Genomic DNA, 20,342 nt, shown 5'->3' on the forward strand with positions numbered 1-20,342 from the left:
CCCGCGCCGCCGCCGCCGCCGCCGCCGCCGCCGCTGCCGTGGGGCTGCGGGCTCCTCCCGCAGGAGATAACTGTCAGCGCGCGAGGCGGCGGCGGCGGGCCGGCTCAGTCATATGACCGGCCTCCGGCGGCCCCGACGCCGAGCAGAGTTACTCAGCCGCAGCGGCCCCTCGCTCCCACAAGGCTGGGCGGCCGCGCCGCCGCCGCCGCCGCCGCCGCCGCGATGGCCCAGCCGCCGCCGCGGCCGCCGCCCCCGGCTGCGCGCTGAGCTGCCGGCCCCCCGAGCGCCACGGCCGGAGCTGCAGCGGCGGCGGCAGCATCATGGCCCCGACCCTGCTCCAGAAGCTCTTTAACAAAAAGGGCAGCGGCAGCGGCGGCAGCTCCGCGTCGGCGTCTGCCCAGGGCAGGGCTTCCAAGGAAGGACCCGCGTTTAGGTGAGGGGGCGCCGGGAGGCGAGACCGGAGCGGGACCGGAGTTGGCTTCCGTGCCGGCCGGGGGAGGGAAGGAGAAGGGAGTGGGCCGCTCGGGACGTCGCAGCCCATCGCCGGCACCGGGTCCCGGGCTTGTCATCGTGGACGCGCCTGATCCGAGTGTGGCTCCGAAACCTCTTTGGCCGGGAGGGTCCTTTGCTCCCTTCCCTTCCTCCCTCCCTCCTTTCCCCACTACTCAGGGTCCCTTCCTCCTTGCAGAGTTCTCTTGTGTTCCTTGGGATTCCCAAGGTGTGCGCTTGCTTGGCTGTGGAGATGGGAGATTGGCCGTGGATTGGGGTGAGCCCCTTCCAGCCAGAGCCGCCTGGGCGCCTCTGCGGGCGCTGCAAAGCTGTGAGCTGTCATTTTGAGGGCAGCTCCAACCTATTGTGTACGTGACAGTATTTAGAAGTTAGGAAGGAGCAACAGTCACGAAAAAGGCATCTTCCTTCTTTCTTGCCGTATATGACAGGCCCTCAGACGGATGAATGAAAGTATGTAATTGCCACATCATTTTGAAGGTTGACCGCCTGATGTATGGAAAAGGGGAGTAAGATGCTTTTATCAAATGGTTGAGTTTTTAATTTAACAACGCTCATGCATATATTTAATAGATCCGACCTTGTGAACACACACCTTTGAATAATAATTGCTAGTATTTATTGAGCGTTTACCAACTTAAATGGTTTATGTTGATTTCTTTCATTTTTTTCTTTAACAACCCTGTGAGGTAGGTGCTATTACAACTCCCATTTTACAGATGAGAAAACTTAAAGTCACAGAGAACTTAACCAACATGCCCAAGATCCACCGCAGTAAGTGGCAGAGCCTGTGTTTTGACCCAAGCAGTTTGATCATAGAATCCAGTCTTTGAAATCTCAATGTTACTCTCCTTTCAAGAGCTAACTTTTAGAAGGTGACTTAAGATGTCCTATGTTGTCTTTCAGCACACATATGTTGAGAAGTTTTATTTATGTACTTTTAACAGTTTTATTCAGCAAATTTTTAAATTGAGTATCTACTTCCAACTGTGACACAGTGCTACACATTTTTTGGCCAGAATGTCTTGCAAAAATAGTTTATTATTGAACAAGTCCAGAACCAGTATAATAAACCTTTTAAAAGTTCGAAGTGAAACTTTGAATAAATTTTGGATTAAGTTTTATAGTCTAGATTTTGCTTTTCTTGAATTCCATTCATTTAAAACATATTTCCTCACTGCTTATGTGAACATTAAATATCCGTATTTTGTGTTTGTGAGGTGTGTGTGGGTGTGTATGGGTGTGGTGGTGTTTGGAAGGTAAATTGTGAGGACTTTAAACTACCCTAGTTAAAGTCTCAGGTTTCCTTTAGACTAACTGGATCCTTATAATTTTAGTAGGGAATCCTATTCCTTTCACTGCTTTGAGTACTAGTGATGTTGCATCCCTTCTCAGAATGGTAGAATTACTTCAGACCCAGGGTGTGGAATTTCTTCTCTTCCCTCCCAGTAAACCAGACTTGATCAAGGGAACAAAGCCTGGAGAAAAAAGGGCATGTGTGTTACTGGTGCCTTTACTTTGGCAGCCCTTGTCAAGGACATTTAAAGCCATTTTAATGCTGGTGGAGATAGTGGAGTTAACTGTCATTGTTTCCTGTGCTCTCTGCCCAGTTGCCCACCACCATTTCCTCCATCCACAAGTTTAATTGAGTGTATTTTGAACAAAAAAAAAATGTGGCTATATTTAGGGCTTGGCCATATTAGGGCAATTGATTCCCACTTTGTGGGAATGTTTTCAGTATAATGTCCTGACATCCCATTGGTGTATAATGAAGAACACAAAAGTATGCCAAGGACTGTTTTTTTTTTTTTTTCCTTGACCTCGTTAGGATTTTCTTCAAGTTTTTTGAGGTAGAGTGGGAGAATTGGAGCTGTCAGTTGAACATTTCACTTGCTGAGGCCCTTTAGCAGTGGCCCTGTTAGGGGTCACCATGGAAAAAGAAGTGAACTAGCACATGTCTGTGAAGACCCAGGAAGGTGGGGACAAGTCAACCAGTGCACACCAGATCAACAAAGGGTACCCAAGCAAGTCTTTCCTCCTGCTCTCTCCACCTAGTCTAACTCAGGTGCAGTGTAGCTCTCCTGGGAAAAGTCTCCTAGAAAATTTCCTTTTCTTGCCCTTGTGCTTCATTTCATCCAGGTTTTACCAGATAGAAGCTGGCATGTGCTTTTTGGGGAAGTGGGTGCCTTATACAGGGGATTAGCTGCCCTTAGGAACCCACTTCATAGTTGAATAGATTTTGAGAAGTTAAAGTAAAACCCTTAGGTTAAAAATCTAGTATTCCTAAAGTGAATTTATATTTTTCAGTGCATTTAAATACAGCACATAATTTGTGGATGTTGGGAATGAAAGTCTCCTGAGGAATCAGAGTTTTTGAGCAGTTTTGTAGCATATATTAACATATATTTTGGAGAAAAGCCTAAGTAAAAATAAGATCCAACTTTCTATATATTTTATAAATATATATATAATATATGGATATACATGTATACCCCCATATATATATATATATATGTTTGTTTTAGAGTTTGTGAAAGCCTTTTTATATCTCTTCTCTTTCTGTGATGGACTTTCACTAGTTATTTTAAACTTTTCTCCAGTTCTCTGAAGTTTAGCCTTTGGTCAAGTTTTGCCCTCTATGTTACTCTGTTTACTCTTGGGCACTTCCCTCGGTTTCTTACTGTTCCCTCTCACTCCTCCGGTTTTCACATACTGTAGTTGATTAGAGAGGCCTTTTTTTGTTCAATATAAGTAGCTTATCTCCTAGGTCTTTTGCAGATCTTCATGCTTTCTGGTGTTCCATCTAAAAAGAGAACATCACAGTCAAGATTCCTTCTTTAGTGTATTTTGTTTGGGATCTCAACAAAAGCCCTTTCATTGCTTTGAGGAAAGAGACTTCTAGGAAAACAAAAGAAATCAAAAGAGATCGATTTTACATGTTTGGAAGAAGTAGTTAGGCACAGTATATGATTATGGTGTTTGTGAAGTGTAAGCTCTAAAGTTATAAAATTCTATCATGGTCTTGAAATTTGAGAGTAATCTCTCTTTGCTGGTCTTCAGAATACTTTCACTTTTAATTAGCTGATACATAAATATATATTTGAACAACACTTTGCTCTAGAAGGATAAAGTAGAACAAAAAGAGGTGATTTGTCTAGTGGCTCAAGTCAGAAGTAAAATTGGGTTCCTGGTTGCCTTGGATTTGAGGTCAGCATGTTCACATAGGAATTTTTAAAAAGCCAAGGTATGCCCATTGACTTGCATGTCTGGTTCAAGTTTGAGGTTTTATCTTATGGTGTTTTTTTTTTTTTAATGTCTCTGTTAAATTAGTGGACCAGTCTTCATTTAAAATATATATGCAAGGGGCGCCTGGGTGGCTCAGTCGTTAAGCGTCTGCCTTCGGCTCAGGTCATGATTCCAGGGTCCTGGGATCGAGTCCCGCATCGGGCTCCTTGCTCAGCGGGAAGCCTGCTTCTCCCTCTCCCACTCCCCCTGCTTGTGTTCCCTCTCTCGCTGTGTCTCTCTCTGTCAAATAAAGGAATAAAATATATATGCGACAGGGAGGTGAAAGGATCAGAGGTAATCAAATACTTTATTTTGGATCAGTTAGATGAAGTGAGTAAGCTTATATATCACCTGGGATATGAGTAAGTAGAAGCATTCCAGCTGCTTGGTAGCTAGCTGCATAAAGGCTAGAAGTAGATTCCATTCCTTCTCCCCTCCCTCCAGTCCTGAATATCTAAGGCGGAATGGCCTAGTTAGTACTAATTCACCTTGTTCTGTTAGAACAAATTGAAGTACTCTGTTACAGGGTTAGTGTAAGTATAACTTAATCTACTTATCATCGTTATCAGATAGCATCTGATGCCCATGTGCTTGTGGCTTTGTGCTCCACCTGTACATATCAAGGTAGGACACATGGTCCTGCATTGGAGTTTGTAATCTAAAGGATAACAGATTATTTACCAAGATGAATAAACAGCAAAGTACACATTGGAAACTATAATAAGAAGATAATTGAAACAATGATAAAGAGTAAATCTTTCCATTAGGTACAGCATTAAGAACTCACTGTTCTTATGCTTCCTGTGACTGAGGGTAGGAGTATAAATTAGTCCCTTGGACAGAGGGAAATTACACAGAAGTGCTTTCTCCCCTCCCACTGCCAGCTCCCAGGACGTGCCCATTTCTAATGAGATTTTTCTGAAGTAGGGAGAATATTCTGGAGAAAAAACAGTGTAGTTTCACTACACTCATTTTTAATGCCTATAGCATCAGATGTGTGACACATGTGACATAAATAGCAGTTTTGATTTCTTTTTTTTCTACTTTCTAAAAGTCTTCCTGGAGGTTTCCTTGCCTATGGTTTTGGATTTATTGGCATACTCATTATATCATACCTCCTTGTCCTGAAACATGTCGTACACCGTGGGGGGTTATTAGAGTTTTTTGGCAGAGGTAAAGAAGGGACTGTTGCAGCTAATGCTGTGAGTTCTGTTAAAAGCACGTGGAAGACAAATTGAGGAGACTATTGATTTAGTCCTGCCTCAGTCACCATGTCGACATGGGCCTGAACAAGTCTCTTCATTTCTTTGGTTCTCTGTTTTGTTGTTTGTAAAGTCACAGCACCGTCCTATGTCATAGGGTTACATAGGTGGTAAGGAGGTAATACAATGAGTTTGAAAATCTTTTCAAAAGAATCTAATGCAGTGCAAAATGATTTTAAGTATTACCAAGAGCCTTTTAAGTCATGGAGTTCAGTACTAGTCACATTGGGGCTTCATTAAAATTGAACCATTTTTCAGAGACTTGAGACAGAACTGAAGTGATATGTTTTTATTTATTTACTTATTTTTTAAACTTTGACGTTGTCAGTGGTGAAATAGAGGCCTTAAGTTTTTAGAGGAGTGCTAAGATACCCAGCAGGCTGTAACTCAGACCTGGATAGAAGTGACTGGGAGTTCAGGAATAGTTTTAGGAGTGTGGTGTATTTGTTTTTCAGAATTATATGCTATTTTTCTTATCAAGAAAAAAATCTTATTTAGCTGAAGGGGGAAATATTGTTAAGCAAAATGATACCCGTTGCACAATGGATGATACTTTGTAGCAGCCAAATCATTATTTTATGTGTGTGTGTGCACGCGTGCATGTGTGTATTCATATATACATGCACGCATGTGCATATACATACACATAGGTGTATATATACACACACACACACAGAAAGGAGTTCTCGATAGAAAAAGTAAAAGCAAGATACAAACTTACATGATTAGTTTTTAAAAATAGGAGTGTGATTGATTATGCATATATGAAAGAGAGAGAGCACTGTACACTGTTGAAACCATTTTCTTTCTTTTTCTTTCTTTCCTTTCTTTCCTTTCTTTCTTTCATTTTAAAGATCTTATTTATTTATTTATTTATTTATTTATTTTTTAAAGATTTTTATTTATTTATTTGAGAGAGAATGAGAGATAGAGAGCACGAGAGGGAAGAGGGTCAGAGGGAGAAGCAGACTCCCTGCTGATCAGGGAGCCCGATGTGGGACTCGATCCCGGGACTCCAGGATCATGACCTGAGCCGAAGGCAGTCGCTTAACCAACTGAGCCACCCAGGCGCCCAAGATCTTATTTATTTATTTGACAGAGAGACACAGTGAGAGAAAGAACACAAGCAGGAGGAGCAGCAGAGGGAGAGGGAGAAGCATGCTTCCCGCGGAGCAGGGAGCCCGATGCGATGCGGGACTTCATCCCAGGACCCTGGGATCATGACCTGAGCGGAAGGCAGATGCTTAATGACTGAGCCACCCAGGACCCCCTTAATTTTACTCTTTTATGTATTATTTTTTGTTGGTATTTTGGATTTTGCTCTGATGAATTTGTGTGGATTTTGTGGTTTAAATTATTTTAAATGTTAAATAGTCTTTGGAGTACTCTACGCTGTGAGGGGGAGGTGGACAGGGTAGGGATAATATTTGTGGAGAAACCTGATTTGAATAAAAACTCTTTATAGAAATTTTCCTCTTCATTAGAATAACTGGTAATTCCTGTTATTAAACGTAATATGCTGTGAATTTTAATGTGCTTAACACCTAAGTTCATTACGAGCTTTAGGAGGCCAATTTAATTGGTGATATTGATAGTAGTAGGCAAAATTTTTACTAGTTGGGAAGGGTCACTGCTTCCCCCACGCTTCAGAGCCCACTGTAATCTTTATCATGGCTGAGAGCACCAGATTAGGAGCTGCATGTGGGTCTTCAGTTGGTGACCAAGAGAGATCTAATTAAGATTTATTTGAAATATGTTTAGAAAAAGTGTCACAACCTTTTAGATTTTGGGAGAACTTGGAGAAATTAAGGGGCTTGGAATAGAGATTTTTAAAGCTAAGATATGTATGATGATTTTGAGTTCTGAAATGTGTATTGATCATGTTACACATTGTCATTTGGCTTAGTAGGTGGTATCGAGAGATGGGCCAGGCATGTGGTGTTTTAATGCACAGAGTATAGATCTGAAGAGAGCATTGATTTTTGTCATTGTGGCTTTAGGTTGTGTTTCTCATGGTTTACTTGTGAGGTCAGCTTAAGGAAGCCACTTGGCTGTTTTGTTTCCTAGGCAAAGGAAGTTGTAAAAGATTGCCTTTGCACTCATGAAATGCTTTGGCTGTCTGTGTGAACTCCTGGTGGGTGAATCTGATTTGGGAACTGGCACTGTGCTTATTTCTCCAGCCACTGTTTTTCTTGGTGTGGGCGAAAAGGAACAAATGTTTTATCCTGATTGTACAAGTCCCTTGCCTAGTGTGAATTGTTAGGCCTGCACTATGAGGTCATGTCCTTGGCTGTAAAAGTAAGTCTTTCCCTTTTGCATCCGAGTGCTGAAATATTTGGTGAGTTCCTACTTACCGAGTATTCTTTATCTCAGGTTTGTGAAAAATGATTATTATGTAAAAGAGGAAAAACAGGATGGACTTTTCCAGCTAACTGGGCATGTAATAGTGATTTCCCTCAACTCCACCCCATCTGTAAATGGAACATCCATGACTCACTTCTCAGGGTCACACAGGCACTTCTGTAACCAGCGCTTGAATGGGAGGGTGGGATGGGGATGGAAGGAGAGGGGCTGGCATCCCACTTGTGTTTAGCCAGAGTCTGTCCGGCTGCCTTTATAATGGACTTCTGAAAAGGACTGTGCGCCTTCTCACACACCATGCTACATATTTTTTTTCTTATTGCGCTTTCTGTTTGTGCCAAAATAATGCAATATATGAAATGCAATAAATGTCGCTATTAATACTGTAACGTTGTGGGTAAGTGTTGTATAGCAGAGTGTTCCTTGTGTTGCGTAAGATTTTAGTATTAGCATGGATAACCTGCGTCTCTGATTATCACATTCCTCTCTCTTTAACTGTATGACTTTCATTTATGTATATTTAGAATATTTTTCTAGTTATTTGTCCCTGTACTTTTGCTTAATTTATAGATTATACTCTAGAGTTTGTGCCCAGCATAGTGTTATAAAGAGATATGTATCCTGCTTTATGAAGGTGATTTTATCACTACATCTGACTTTTTTTTTTAATCATAAGTAAGAGCACTTCTGTATTTGTCATAATACATCTGTAAATGAGTGATCACCGGTGTTTGATTATCCACTGTTACCTAATTGAAAATGACAACCAGTTCATGCAACCCAACATGAGAGTAGGCACAGGTGCAGTAGAAATTTATCCCCCCGAAACTGAGGGGGACAGATTGAGAACCCACATATCTGGTGAGGACTTTAGTTTCCAGTAAGGTTAGTTACATGTTGGAAGTTAATGATTATGCAGTATATGTAAATAGCCTATACTCTGTGTGTTTTTGATGGAAATATTTTTCTAAAAAAATTGATAGTTCAGGTATTTGAATATCCCCTAGGTTGCATTGTGTGATAGCTATAAGTAGAAATTAAACATGTACATGAATTTACTTGACAATTTAACATAATAAGAAATAAACTTACAAGTGTCTGCTTTTCCTTAATTTAGGTCTACTTAAGATCCTGTAATATTAAATGCAGCCCTGCCAAGATTTAATGGTCAAACGGTTATTGTTCAAATTTTATTTGTCGCCCACTCTAACAAAAAGGTGTGTGTGTGTGTGTATGTTTAATATTTTATCCATGAAATGTTCCAGAGAATAGGTTAACATTTACTTTGATAGTTTGACAAACAGAAAAATAGAATTTGCTTACAAGTACGCATGTATCAGTTAAATGCCATCGAGCAGATTCTTGCATTTCATTGGATAAATTCTGCTAACTAAACTTTTCATTCAGTTGTCATGGCAACTCTATTTCTTCACAAGTTGAAGACAAGTTAGATGTTAACCTGCACATTCCTCGAGAGATGAAACAGGTGTTGATTTAAGATGTGTTAGGAAGAAGGAACAAAATAACCAGTCTAATCTGTTCTGCCTTTAACACCTTATTAATACTTCATACTGCCAACTCTCTCTCCCTGGTATATCCAGAAGACTGGACATTTTCTTTTTTCTTATATTTGAAACCATTAGGATTATAGGAAAAAAAATGTGTGTTACCAGTTAGCTCTTAATTAATTATCCTCATTTCCTCAAGGTCTTTTATAAAATATGATTGAGAAATAATAAAATCTTAAATTTCCCATTTTAAAGCATATATCTGAAAATAATTGAATGAAACAAGGAATTGTAGATGTTATGGTTAGAGCATTGATGTGCGAGTTCTGAATCCAGTCCTGTCATTGTGTCTATAGTGCTTAATGCAGTGCTTGGCAGGAAGTTGCATTTAATAAATACCTGTTGAATGAATGAATGGATGAATGAATTTTAGAGTTTTAAAAGATTCTCTGGTATTCCAGAATCTGATCTCTTGAAATATTAATGCTTTTTATATAGGGAACTTCCTTTCTTGATGTTTCTGGTATACATTGTGGCATTGCTTAAAGGAATCTTATTTTACACAACTCAATTTCTTTCTTTCCATTAATTATAATGAAAGATTTTCTGGTATCAAAATCATAGGATAAATATTCTAAAGGGAACTGTCTCCTCTTCAAAACAACAACAACAACAACAAAAACCTTCCCCCACAACTAAACTAAAAAAGACACCTAAGTAATATATCTGAGACCCAGTTATAAAATCCCACAGCTATTTCAACAGTAACCTGTTGAAAAAGTATTTAAACAGTGTGAACCTCTCAATTTATTAGCTGTGTTGATAAATGTAAAACTCTGTTCTATACTTTTTAGATTTATTTTAATTCTTGTATGGCTTGGTAAACCTGTAATACATTATACAATGCAGTTAGCTCATTGGTTTTTTTCAAATTTAAGATAGAGCACACTTAATTATAAAAACAATAGTGGTCCTCTGAACCCTGCAGAGACCGTGTTTGCATGTTACGTGAAGTCGGTACTTCAGAGAAGATATGGAATCATCTCTGCTTTCCACTTGAGAAACTAACTTAAAAATGGGTTACAAATCTGACATGTTCTTTAAGAAGCGTAAAACCCAGACTAACATATAAAGATGACCTGCAGTGTGTGAGGAAGTGAACTATGAGTAAACATTTTGACCAAGCGTAACAGGCAGTGACTGTTTGCTTTAGAATGGTACACTGAATAAGTTAGTTGCTAGGGCAGAAGGAGGTAGCAGAGCAAGAAGTACCATCTCTGCCCAAAGGGCAAAGAAGGACCCCTGGTAGCCACTTGGTTCTTTCCACATATTGTGGGTCTCTACAGAGACCCTATGAACATTGCTTGCTACCTGGCCCCTGCTGTGGGATACTGTACATTTCTTAGTGCCATATGTTCCTGAAAAATTGTCTATAAATTATTATTTTATTTTATTTTTTAAATTTTTTTAAAGATTTTATTTATTTATTTGAGAGAGAGAGAATGAGAGATAGAGAGCATGAGAGGGAAGAGGTTCAGAGGGAGAAACAGACTCCCTGCTCAGCAGGGATGTGGGACTCGATCCCGGGACTCCAGGATCATGACCTAAGCCGAAGGCAGTCGCTTAACCAACTGAGCCACCCAGGCATCCATAAATTATGATTTTATATTGTTCAACATTATTTGGATTTTTGAATGAATTTGAATTATTTGAATTTTTCTGAATTTTTAAATGCACCTGGATTAAAAAATAAAACAACACAAAATGATATCCATTGAAATACAAACCTCTCAGTTCACACCCCAATCTCTCTTCCCAAAGGCTATCATTATTATAACAGTTTCTTTTATATCCTTCCAGAAATATTCTATGCAAATACAAGGAAAAAATACTCTCTTTCATTCACACAAAGTGGTAGTTGCCTGTATACTGTTCTGCATTTTGCTAATACCTAATATTCCATTGAATAAATGCGTGTATGAATACTTTACTTTTTTAAAAAAGATTTTATTTATTTATTTGACAGAGAGACACAGAGAGAGAGAGCACAAGCAGCGGGAGTGGGAGAGGGAGAGGGTGAAGTGGGCTCCCCGCGGAGCAGGGAGCCTGACGTGGGGCTCTGTCCCAGGAGCCTGAGATCATGACCTGAGCCGAAGGCAGACGCTTAACGACTGAGCCACCCAGGTGCCCTGTGAATACTTTACTTAAACCCCGTGTTTTTAAATCTGGCTGGACATTGAAGTCAGCTACAGAGATTTAAATACCCGAACTGCTCTCTCAGAGATCCAGATTGAATTTGGTCTGGGTTAGGGCCCTCCGTGTCTGTCTTTATTAAACCCTCCCCAGGTAACTTTAGTGTGCTGCCAAGCACACTAATTTCAACTAGTCCCCCATTGATGGATATTTAGATTGCTTCCAGGCTTTTTTGTTGCAGATGGTGAACTGCTTGTCAGAAGGTCTTATGCATAAGCTCAAGTATGTTTCTAGGATGAGAACCTGGGATGGAATTTCTGCCACGTTTCTCTTCCGAGATATTGCCCCTATTTATACCCCTGCCAGTAGCATACAACAGTGGCTGCTTTAGTGGAGATGATTTCAGGTACCCTAAATAAACAGTGCTGATGGTGGGGTGGTGGTGACACCAGGACCTTAGCTCCCTTTGGTAGTCGTTGATCACTTCTCTAGTCCAGTGCCCGTGCATATTGTTTTAAGCTCTTTTGTAATTCAATTCAGCAGTGCTATCTAGACGTAATAGTGCTTGTCCTTTTTTGACCCCCAGTGATTTACAAAAAAAAGTTCTCTGCGTGAACGTGTTTAAAAAAGCAAAATAACTTTAGTCCGTGGAGATGTTCTTTAGACATTATCATTATGATGACAAAATCTAAAAAGAATCATAATAGCTGTCTAACAGCAGGAGAGTGGCTAAATTGTGATGTTAGTTGCATGGGGTTTTGTATGATGGTTAAATGATTATGACTTATTAATGTAATCAAGTCACAAATATTTTAATATAATTCATGTTATGTTAATGTATTGATTATATGATTATTAATATACAGTTAACATAGTAGTTTGTAATATAACAGTAATAGAATAAAAAAGGAAAACAAAAATACAAGAGATGCTGTAATGAGCTTGTGAGTAAATGTCCTTAAATTTTAAGGATCATTAAAAAATTATCCTTTACAATTATAAAATTGTGTGGGCAAAAAATAAAAATTAGGGAAAAAAATCAAATTCTTTTATAAAGCAAATAGCCATTTATGGTTTTACAGACATATTTTCATATTGCGAACCTCGTTAATTAGTGGAGACATATAATATGTATGTAAATGGCATCTTTGAAATCTTTTAAGATGCCTATTAAAGCTCCTTCTCAAGAATTTTAAGAGACCCTTTTAATATTTGTCGAAAATAAAACTTTGCCTTGTGCTGGGCACTGTTCTGAGTTGCTTCTACTTACATCATCTCACCCTTGTCTCATCGTTCTCCTTTGAGGATAAGTATTTTTATTAGCTAATTTCTAGATTATAAAGTTACAATAATTCATAGATGAAAAAGTTGAGGCTTGCTTGGGATTACTGAGTGGTTAGCTAGTGATGCTGGGAATTCAAACCCACGTCTGTGAGTTCTTTACTAATATATGATCTGTATCTCCACTGTGCAGGATTAATAATTGAGGGAACTGAGATTAAGATTCTGTGGTAGATTCTGTTGGGTTTATAAGGAAACATGTAGTCTTAAGTATTATTTTTAGGGAGCTTCCCATTTTAACTGTGCAAGCAATAGATGCTAAGTGATAATACAGAGCGATGGACTCCAGGGCCATATATCCAGTGTCAGGTTAAGATGAAAGCAAGTAGTAGGGCTCTTTAGTCTGAGCTGGTTAGGAGAGGCTTTACAGAGCAGGTCAAATCTGATGGGACCATATCTTCAGAGAGAAGAGGATGAAGGTGTTTTATCTTAGATGTGTTCCTGGGTTAATGAATGGACTGGTTTTTTTTGGAAATAAGAATGCTCCAGTGAGACAAGATCCACTGGGACCAGATTGTGCAGGGCCTTGAAAACATTATTAATTTTAAGTTTGTTTATTTATTTTAAAGATTTTATTTATTTGTCAGACAGAGAGAGAGCACAAGCAGGGGAGCAGCAGGCAGAGGGAGAAGCAAGCTCCCCACTGAACAAGGAGCTGAGCTGGATGCGGGACTTGATCCCAGGACCCGGGGATCATAACCTGAGCCGAAGGTAGACGCTTAACCAACTGAGCCACCCAGGCATCCCTGATTTTAAGTTTAAATTTAGGTTACCCCAAAGAGTCGATGAGGGGTCTTCAATCTATACTTTAGGGGTCAATGGAAAGAGTAGGGACTTTGTTGAGGGTCTGCATTTCTTGCGTTCAAACCTGGCTCCCCCACTTAGGCCATACGCCATGGTACCCTCCCTGAGTTTTTTTCATCTGTAAAATGGATGTAAAGTCTCTTTTCTTTCAAGGGTGTTCTGAAGACTGAAGATAATATATGTCAGTTGTGCCATTAAAGCGCTTGGCACCTATTAGGCATTCAATAAATGGGATAAATGGTAACTCTTGTAACTCTCAGAAACTTAAATACTGTTTCTCCCCCCAGCTTCTCCAGCTACTTCTCTGTCTTAATCCCACCTCTTGGCCATCTCCAGATTGTAGGGAAATGGCAAGTCGCTTGTCTTCATCAAAAAGTGGAGTTCCTTCTCTGAAGGCATTGGGGAGTCACTACAATTTTGAGTAATGGATTGGTGAAACAGCTTGCTCAGCACAGGTACCTTGACCTAAATTTTGGTGCTGGGATCCAAGTTAGTGCAGTTTTACTGTATATGATATCCGCAAGCAGAACATACCTGTATTTCTTAGTCTTCCTGCTGTCCCTAACCCCAGGCCTCTCATCTCCAATCAGGAGAAGCCACAAATGATCACAAGCCAGTAACATTATGTTCCCACCTTCATGGCTTTCTTCCTAGCCTGTGGCAGAATCCATACTTGGTAAACAGATATAGTTATCTGTTTTGTCTTGTCTTTTTTGTTTTGTTTCAATAAAGACTTTAGTTGTTTAGAGCAGTTTCAGGTTTAAATAAAATTGAGGGGGAGGTACAGAGATTTCTCATACAGCCCTGCCCCCACACACGCATAGCCTCCCTCATTATCATCATCACTTACCAGAGTGGTACATTTTTTACCAAGGATGAACCTATGTTGACACATTATATTCACCCAAAGTCTATAGTACTCCTTAGGGTTCACTCTTGGTATTTTATATTCTATGAGTTTGGGCAAATGTAAAATGGCACATATCCATCCTTATAATATCACACACAGTATATTCACTGCCCTAAAAATCCTCTGTGTTTGGCCTAGTCATCTCTCCCCCCAACTCCAGTTATCTCTTTTTATATCTCAGGACCTCTTTTTATCTCTAAATAGTTTCCTGATAGTTCTGCTTCTTGTATTGATTAGTTTCCCAAACATTTGTGAAGAGCCCGTTTTGGCTGTGTCCTAAAATTCCAGACTTACACCAAAGAGAGGAGTTTGTGTTTGAGGACTAGCTCAGTTACTCATGATAGTCAGATTTTTTTTTAAAGATTTTATTTATTTATTTGAGAGAGAGAGAATGAGAGAGAGAGAGCACGAGAGGGAAGAGGGTCAGAGGGAGAAGCAGACTCCCTGCTGAGCAGGGAGCCTGATGTGGGACTCGATCCCGGGACTCCAGGATCATGACCTGAGCTGAAGGCAGTCGCTTAACCAACTGAGCCACCCAGGCGCCCAGTCAGATTTTTTTTTTTTTAAACAAATGGAAAGGGGGGAAAGGGGAAGAGGGAGAGGCACTTGCCTCAGAAGCTAGAAAAAGGAAAAACTTTTAATTGTCCAGTAATCTCATCTTCCTAAAGTGCTAAGTACTGCCCCTAATAATTGCATGGAGTACTAGTTTAGATAATGTGCCAAGAGAAGTGTGCAACCTCTGCGTGTTCCCAATAAAGCTGTTAAAAAGCAGTCTAGTTGCTGTAGGTACAAACTCACACTTTGTAATTTGTTTGTCATTGTGTCTTCTTTCTTCCGATCTTGTTCAAGTCCAGGGTGTGTTGGACTTTGATCTTATAGCTGATTACTGTGCTGCTCTTTAGATTATTCCAGAGAGTATTGAGTTTTACAGCTTGGACCCTAAAAGTCAATATTGTGTTTAACACAGCAGTAGCAACGTGAGTTCTCTTGAGGTTGCCTAGACCCACTAGCATGTTAAGTAGCTGTTTAAGAGGAAGCTTCTTTTCAGAACTGTGTTATAATTAGCACTTGATTGTCCCAATTGTTGTGGTCCAATCAGCAGACCATAGTAGGTAACTTCCCTTGGATTAAAGTATTGCCAAAATGTCAGACCTGTTCTCCTTTTCCTTTATTTTAGAAACCTTTATGTGCAAGGCAGTGGGTCTCCAGTACCCCAGAGATATTTTTAGTTGGGGAGGTACATAGTTATCCTCAAGGAGAAAATAACAGGGTCTCTCCTCTCCTTCAAAACAAATCCCAAAGTATTGTTAATCTATCAGTTACCACCCCTCTGTTTGGAAGACTCCCCTTGTCCTTCCTAGAAATATTTGGGGTATGAGGCCTTGACCAACTCTGCCCTGTGCATTGGGGCAAGTAGTATTTAAATTTCTCTTCTTTTTTTCTTTTCTTTTTCTTGCTGGCTGGGATTCCCAGTAAGGGTTTTTCCTCACCATCGGATTAGGTCCTGTGTGACCTTTAGGAGCAGAGGAGGAGGTCATCTGACCTACATTGGTTTAGGCTCTGGCTGGCCTGAAATCCTCACAGCTGGAATTCATCTGGTCCTATCCACTTCCAGAGCCTGGCCCAGTCCAGCTTACTAGGATTTGAGGCTGAGATTTGGCGTCAAAGCTTAGCAAGTAATTAAGGGTTTATATATCTTCCACTGCTTTCTCTGAATGTAGTTTCCTTGGGGACCTAACTGGTATGCATGGAGGTATGTGAGGTATATTTTAGAGGAAAAACTGGATTGGATATGAAAGAGAGTGAATTGTAAACAAAGAGAATAAATAATTTTTAAAAAGTAGTAGTAATCGGGTCACCTGGCTGGCTCAGTTGGAGGAGCATGCAACCCTTGATCTCAGGGTTGTGAGTTCAAGCCTAACGTTGGATGTAGAGGTTACTAAAAAAACAAAACAGAAAAAACCTTTTAAAAGAGGTAGTAATGTATAAAATAACTTAAAGGTTTTGAGCCTGAGTAACCTGGGAGAATGGAAGCATAATTAATGGAAATAGGACAGCTATCAGAAGAAATTTCCTTTTTTTTTTTTTTTTTTTTTTAAAGGCTCCACACCCAGCATGGAGCCTGACGCTGAGCTTGAACTCACGATCCTGAGACCAAGACCTGGGCTGAGATCAAGAGTCAGATGCTTAACCAACTGAGCCACTCAGGCTCCCCTATACTCACTTTTTTAAAAGTAATTTCTCCTGGGGCACCTGGGTGGCTCAGTTGGTTAAGCATCTGACTCTTGATCTCAGACCAGCTCTTGATCTCAGGTCCTGAGTTCAGGCCCACGTTGGGCTCCACGCTGGGTGTGGAACCTACTTAAAAATACGTATATTAAAAAAGAGAGTATATACGTTTGGTTTTGCACCTACTGAATTTGAGGTGCAGGTGGATACTCCACAAATAGTGCTGTTCATGAGGCAGTGGTTATCAGAGCAGATAGCAAGCCAGTATTTGCCAGAGGGCCCCGGAGATCCATATTTTGCTCTTAAGACTTTTCTTTTTCTGTTCCCTTCCCCAAAATTACTTTTGTCAAAATTCTGTTTGTATTTCCAAACTCTGTCCAGATGCTACCTCTGATGGTCTTTGTGGATTGCCCCAAATGTGCATGCCCTCTGAACTCCTGAACTTAGTGTTTTTCTTTTTTTATGGCACTTATAGCAGTCTACTAGCTGTTTTTTTTTTTTTTTTTCTTAATTACCTGAGCACTACCAGATTATACCTTAAGTGCAAGGAACATTATGTGTATGTCCCTGTAGTGTGTAGCATAGCACTGAGTCCATTAATAGGAGCTCAGTAAATATTGGAATATGTTTATTTAAACCTGTTTATTATCAGCTAGTACCACTTCTTAGAGAAATATGATTTATTGTTATCTAGAATTCCTTTTTAAACTTTTGTATAAACTTTCCTCTTTGAAGAACATTTCTTAGTGCCTGTATTTCAGAATTTAACCAGCAGGTATGTTTATCCTGTTCATACCTCTCACTGTGTTTACCCCCTTTTTGTAATTTCTTTTCAGTTACCAAGTGATGTAATTTTTTTAAACCTCAGAGACTCTTCTCTATAGATCAGTTTAGATTTCTGAGGTTCACTGTCAAGAAATGTATGATGTATTCTAGTAAGAATATACTTTTTTTAGAGCTTTGTTCTGTCATAAGAATAGCTTGACCACCATCTTTACCTCAACTGACCAGACTTTTGCTCAAACCAAAATTCATTTGGCACTTATCTGTTAGTTCAAAGAACCCTGAAAGATCTGCTGTGTGTTCCCTGTAGTTGGGCATTTTCCTGGTGAAAATGTTTAGTGCCACTTATAAAGATGGCCCTATCCCTGGCCACTCTTGTCACTCATATCAGTTATAAAAATGTTAAGTTCAGTCTTCACAACTATCACCGAAAGACCACTCTGTTTATACTTCTTTTTCCAGAGAAATGTTTGTTTATTCCTACTTTTACCTTCTGGTCCGAATCCAGTTCTCTGTCCAAGATAAATATCCTACTGGCCTCACACTCTTTTATCCTCAAAAAAACAAGTGGCCAAATACCTGTGTACTAATGCAGTTCACGTAATGAAAACGTTAATGGCAAATGAGATTTAGATGAATAAAGGAATACTTGTTTTGGTTTCTCATGGACATGGTTAAAAAAAAAAAAGAAAACCTAAACCTAAGTTTACTAGTACATAAATCATATACTATTACAACTTCAGTGGGCTATCAGAAGTTCATTTCTCCTATTTGAATTTTGTAGGTATCAGTTTTGAAGTAAGTGGATCAACCAGGGCTTGAAAGTATTTATTTCATCCATAAAATGTGGCTCTTCTCAAATGGTAATAAGAGTTGACAGTGATTTTTATCATATTCCAAAGAATGCAGCTTAGGGAAGAGGAGAGGTTCTGATAGTCACCCTCTGCAACCTTTATTCTGTGAGATTTCTTGCTCCCTGTTTCCTAAAAAAGTAGTGACAAATTAACCAGAGTCAAAGGTATTGCAGTTTTGATCTCCTGGGGTTTCCTTCTTTGTGATTTCTTCTTCATGATGCTATACCTTTAATTTGCCACTTTAATTTACTTAGATGAGGTAATTTCTTCGTGGGATAGGGAGAGGAAACACCAGGGGGAGAGATTATTTTCTGAGTGTTGCTTTTCAAGGCCCTGAGGTTCCTTTCGCTCCCCAAGTCTTTGATTTGAATCTTACCCCTGAGACAGAAGCACCTGTGACTCCAGGTAACTGCTCTTCCCCTCCCAGAAGTCCGAGTGTGGGAGGGGGCCCGTCAGGGGTTGCAGGATCTTGTACTTAGATGTTGAAAAAGTGAGGAATACTCCCCCCGCCGCCCCGTGAATGGGATTAGCCGGAGATCCTCTTAATTGAATCATTTCTTTTCCTAGGAAAAGGCAAAGAAAGATCTGTTTAGCCCATGCAATGTAGTGGTGATGGTTTCAAAGCAGAAAGAAGCCACGCTGTAGGTTTAGAATGCCAAAGTTAGGCATCCTAACCCAATTTCCCCCATGATTTTCTGGTCTAAAAATTGTGGGGGAAAGATGCATAATGGTTAACTGTGCTGCTGTGTATTAAAGATCAGTATTTCAGAGAAAGGGTAATTACTAAGTTGGGCTTAACTGTATTAGTTCACATTTACATGGGTTTTATTTACCAAAGCAGTTGTCTTTATTTTATAGAATAGAAAACAGGCTCACTGGCCAAGGTCACAAAGATAGTTGCCCATGTGGGTAGGGCCAGATCTGGAACACAGACCTGAAGTGTTGGCCTGAGCCAATTTTTAGTCTTGTATGGCAAGTTCCCTTGTTATGCACTTAATAAAAGCTGCTACGAATTTGTAGCTAAAAGGCATCTTTTTTTTCTTTTTTCTAAAGATTTTATGTATTTATTTGTCAGAGAGAGTGCACAAGCAGGGGAAGCGGCAGGCAGAGGGAGAAGCAGGCTCCTCATGGAGCAGAGAGCCTGATGTGGAACTGGATTCCAGGACCCTGAGATCATGACCTGAGCCAAAGGCAGATGCTTAACTGACTGACCCACCCAGGCATCCCTCATCTTTTTTATTTTTAATGATCATAATTCTGCATTCTTTTGTGTGCTGAACCTTTGTGTTATTTTCATTACATTTGTGCCCTTTTCCGGTATTGAGGTGCTCCGAACTGTGACGTGTACATCTTAAAAATCAACTCCAAACTCCTTTACATGGCCGGCCCTGTCTCGTTTCTCTTTGCTCTTCCCCTCACACGTCTTAACACCAAAGTGAACTTGTCTCAGTTCCTCAAACAACTTAGAGCTTTCCCTTTATAAAGATCGCTTTGCCTGGAACTTACTTCCTCTCTTCCATCTTAACCTACTGACTCCTACCTAGTGTGGTGGTTAGGAGTGGGCGTGGACTCTGGAACCAGACTTCGGGTTTCTAGTTCTGACACCACCACTTAATAGGTATAAGATTTTTTTTTTTAAGGTTTTATTATTTTTTTTAAGTAATCTGCACACCCAACATGGGGCTTGAGCTCACGACCCCGAGATCAAGAGTTGCCTGCTGTACCCACCGAGCCAGCCAGGTGCCCCTATAGCTGTAAGATCTTGAACAAGTTACCAAGCGGCTCTGTCCCGTACTGCTGTTTTCTCCCTGGTACACTGGGAATAATAGTAACCACCTCCTGGTGTGGTTATGAGATTTAAATGGGTTGGCTTTTGCTATGTTAGAAGAGTGCTTGGTACTTGGTAAGTGCTGATAGCTGGAAGTCTGTGCTGATAAGTGCCCTGACCCTCCTGGGCACTACATATACCTGCTCTTTCTCATACTCATCATTGCACTTTTGCACCCTATCCTGCTGGCCTGGAATTGCCTGTGCATGACTCTCCCACTCTACTTTAAGTCTAGGGATGAATGGGCCATATTTGTATCTTTCACTTTGGGTTGCCCCTGGCACATATATAGGCACTTGAGAAATGTTTGAATAAATGAATAGGTAAGGCTCTGTTACCTCATGTGGTAAGTTTCATGTATTTGACTTCAGCTTTCCTTTCCTTTTGTGAAGGCCTTTTAAGCTTTTATTTGAAGCTTTTAAAAACAATTTTATTTATTTTCAAAAAATTTTAAGTAGACTCCACACCCAATGTGGG

At 40.2% G+C, this 20,342-nt stretch overlaps 1 protein-coding gene across 2 annotated transcripts in view; it reads left to right on the forward strand.

Moving 5' to 3' along the window:
* The first annotated feature begins 219 nt into the window (after positions 1–219).
* FNIP2 (folliculin interacting protein 2) overlaps positions 220–20,342 on the forward strand; it is a 137,820-nt gene continuing 117,697 nt past the window's right edge. Inside the window, exon 1 of one of the 2 annotated variants that reach the window (XM_027597742.2) lies at positions 220–433. In XM_027597742.2, the coding sequence (XP_027453543.1) occupies positions 321–433 (113 nt within the window). In that variant the 5' untranslated portion in view covers positions 220–320. The remainder of the gene's footprint in view (positions 434–20,342) is intronic. The other variant, XM_027597744.2, reaches the window with a different exon arrangement.

The sequence above is a fragment of the Zalophus californianus genome, chromosome 2 (assembly GCF_009762305.2).
Source record: "Zalophus californianus isolate mZalCal1 chromosome 2, mZalCal1.pri.v2, whole genome shotgun sequence".
Taxonomy (NCBI): Eukaryota; Metazoa; Chordata; class Mammalia; order Carnivora; family Otariidae; genus Zalophus; species Zalophus californianus.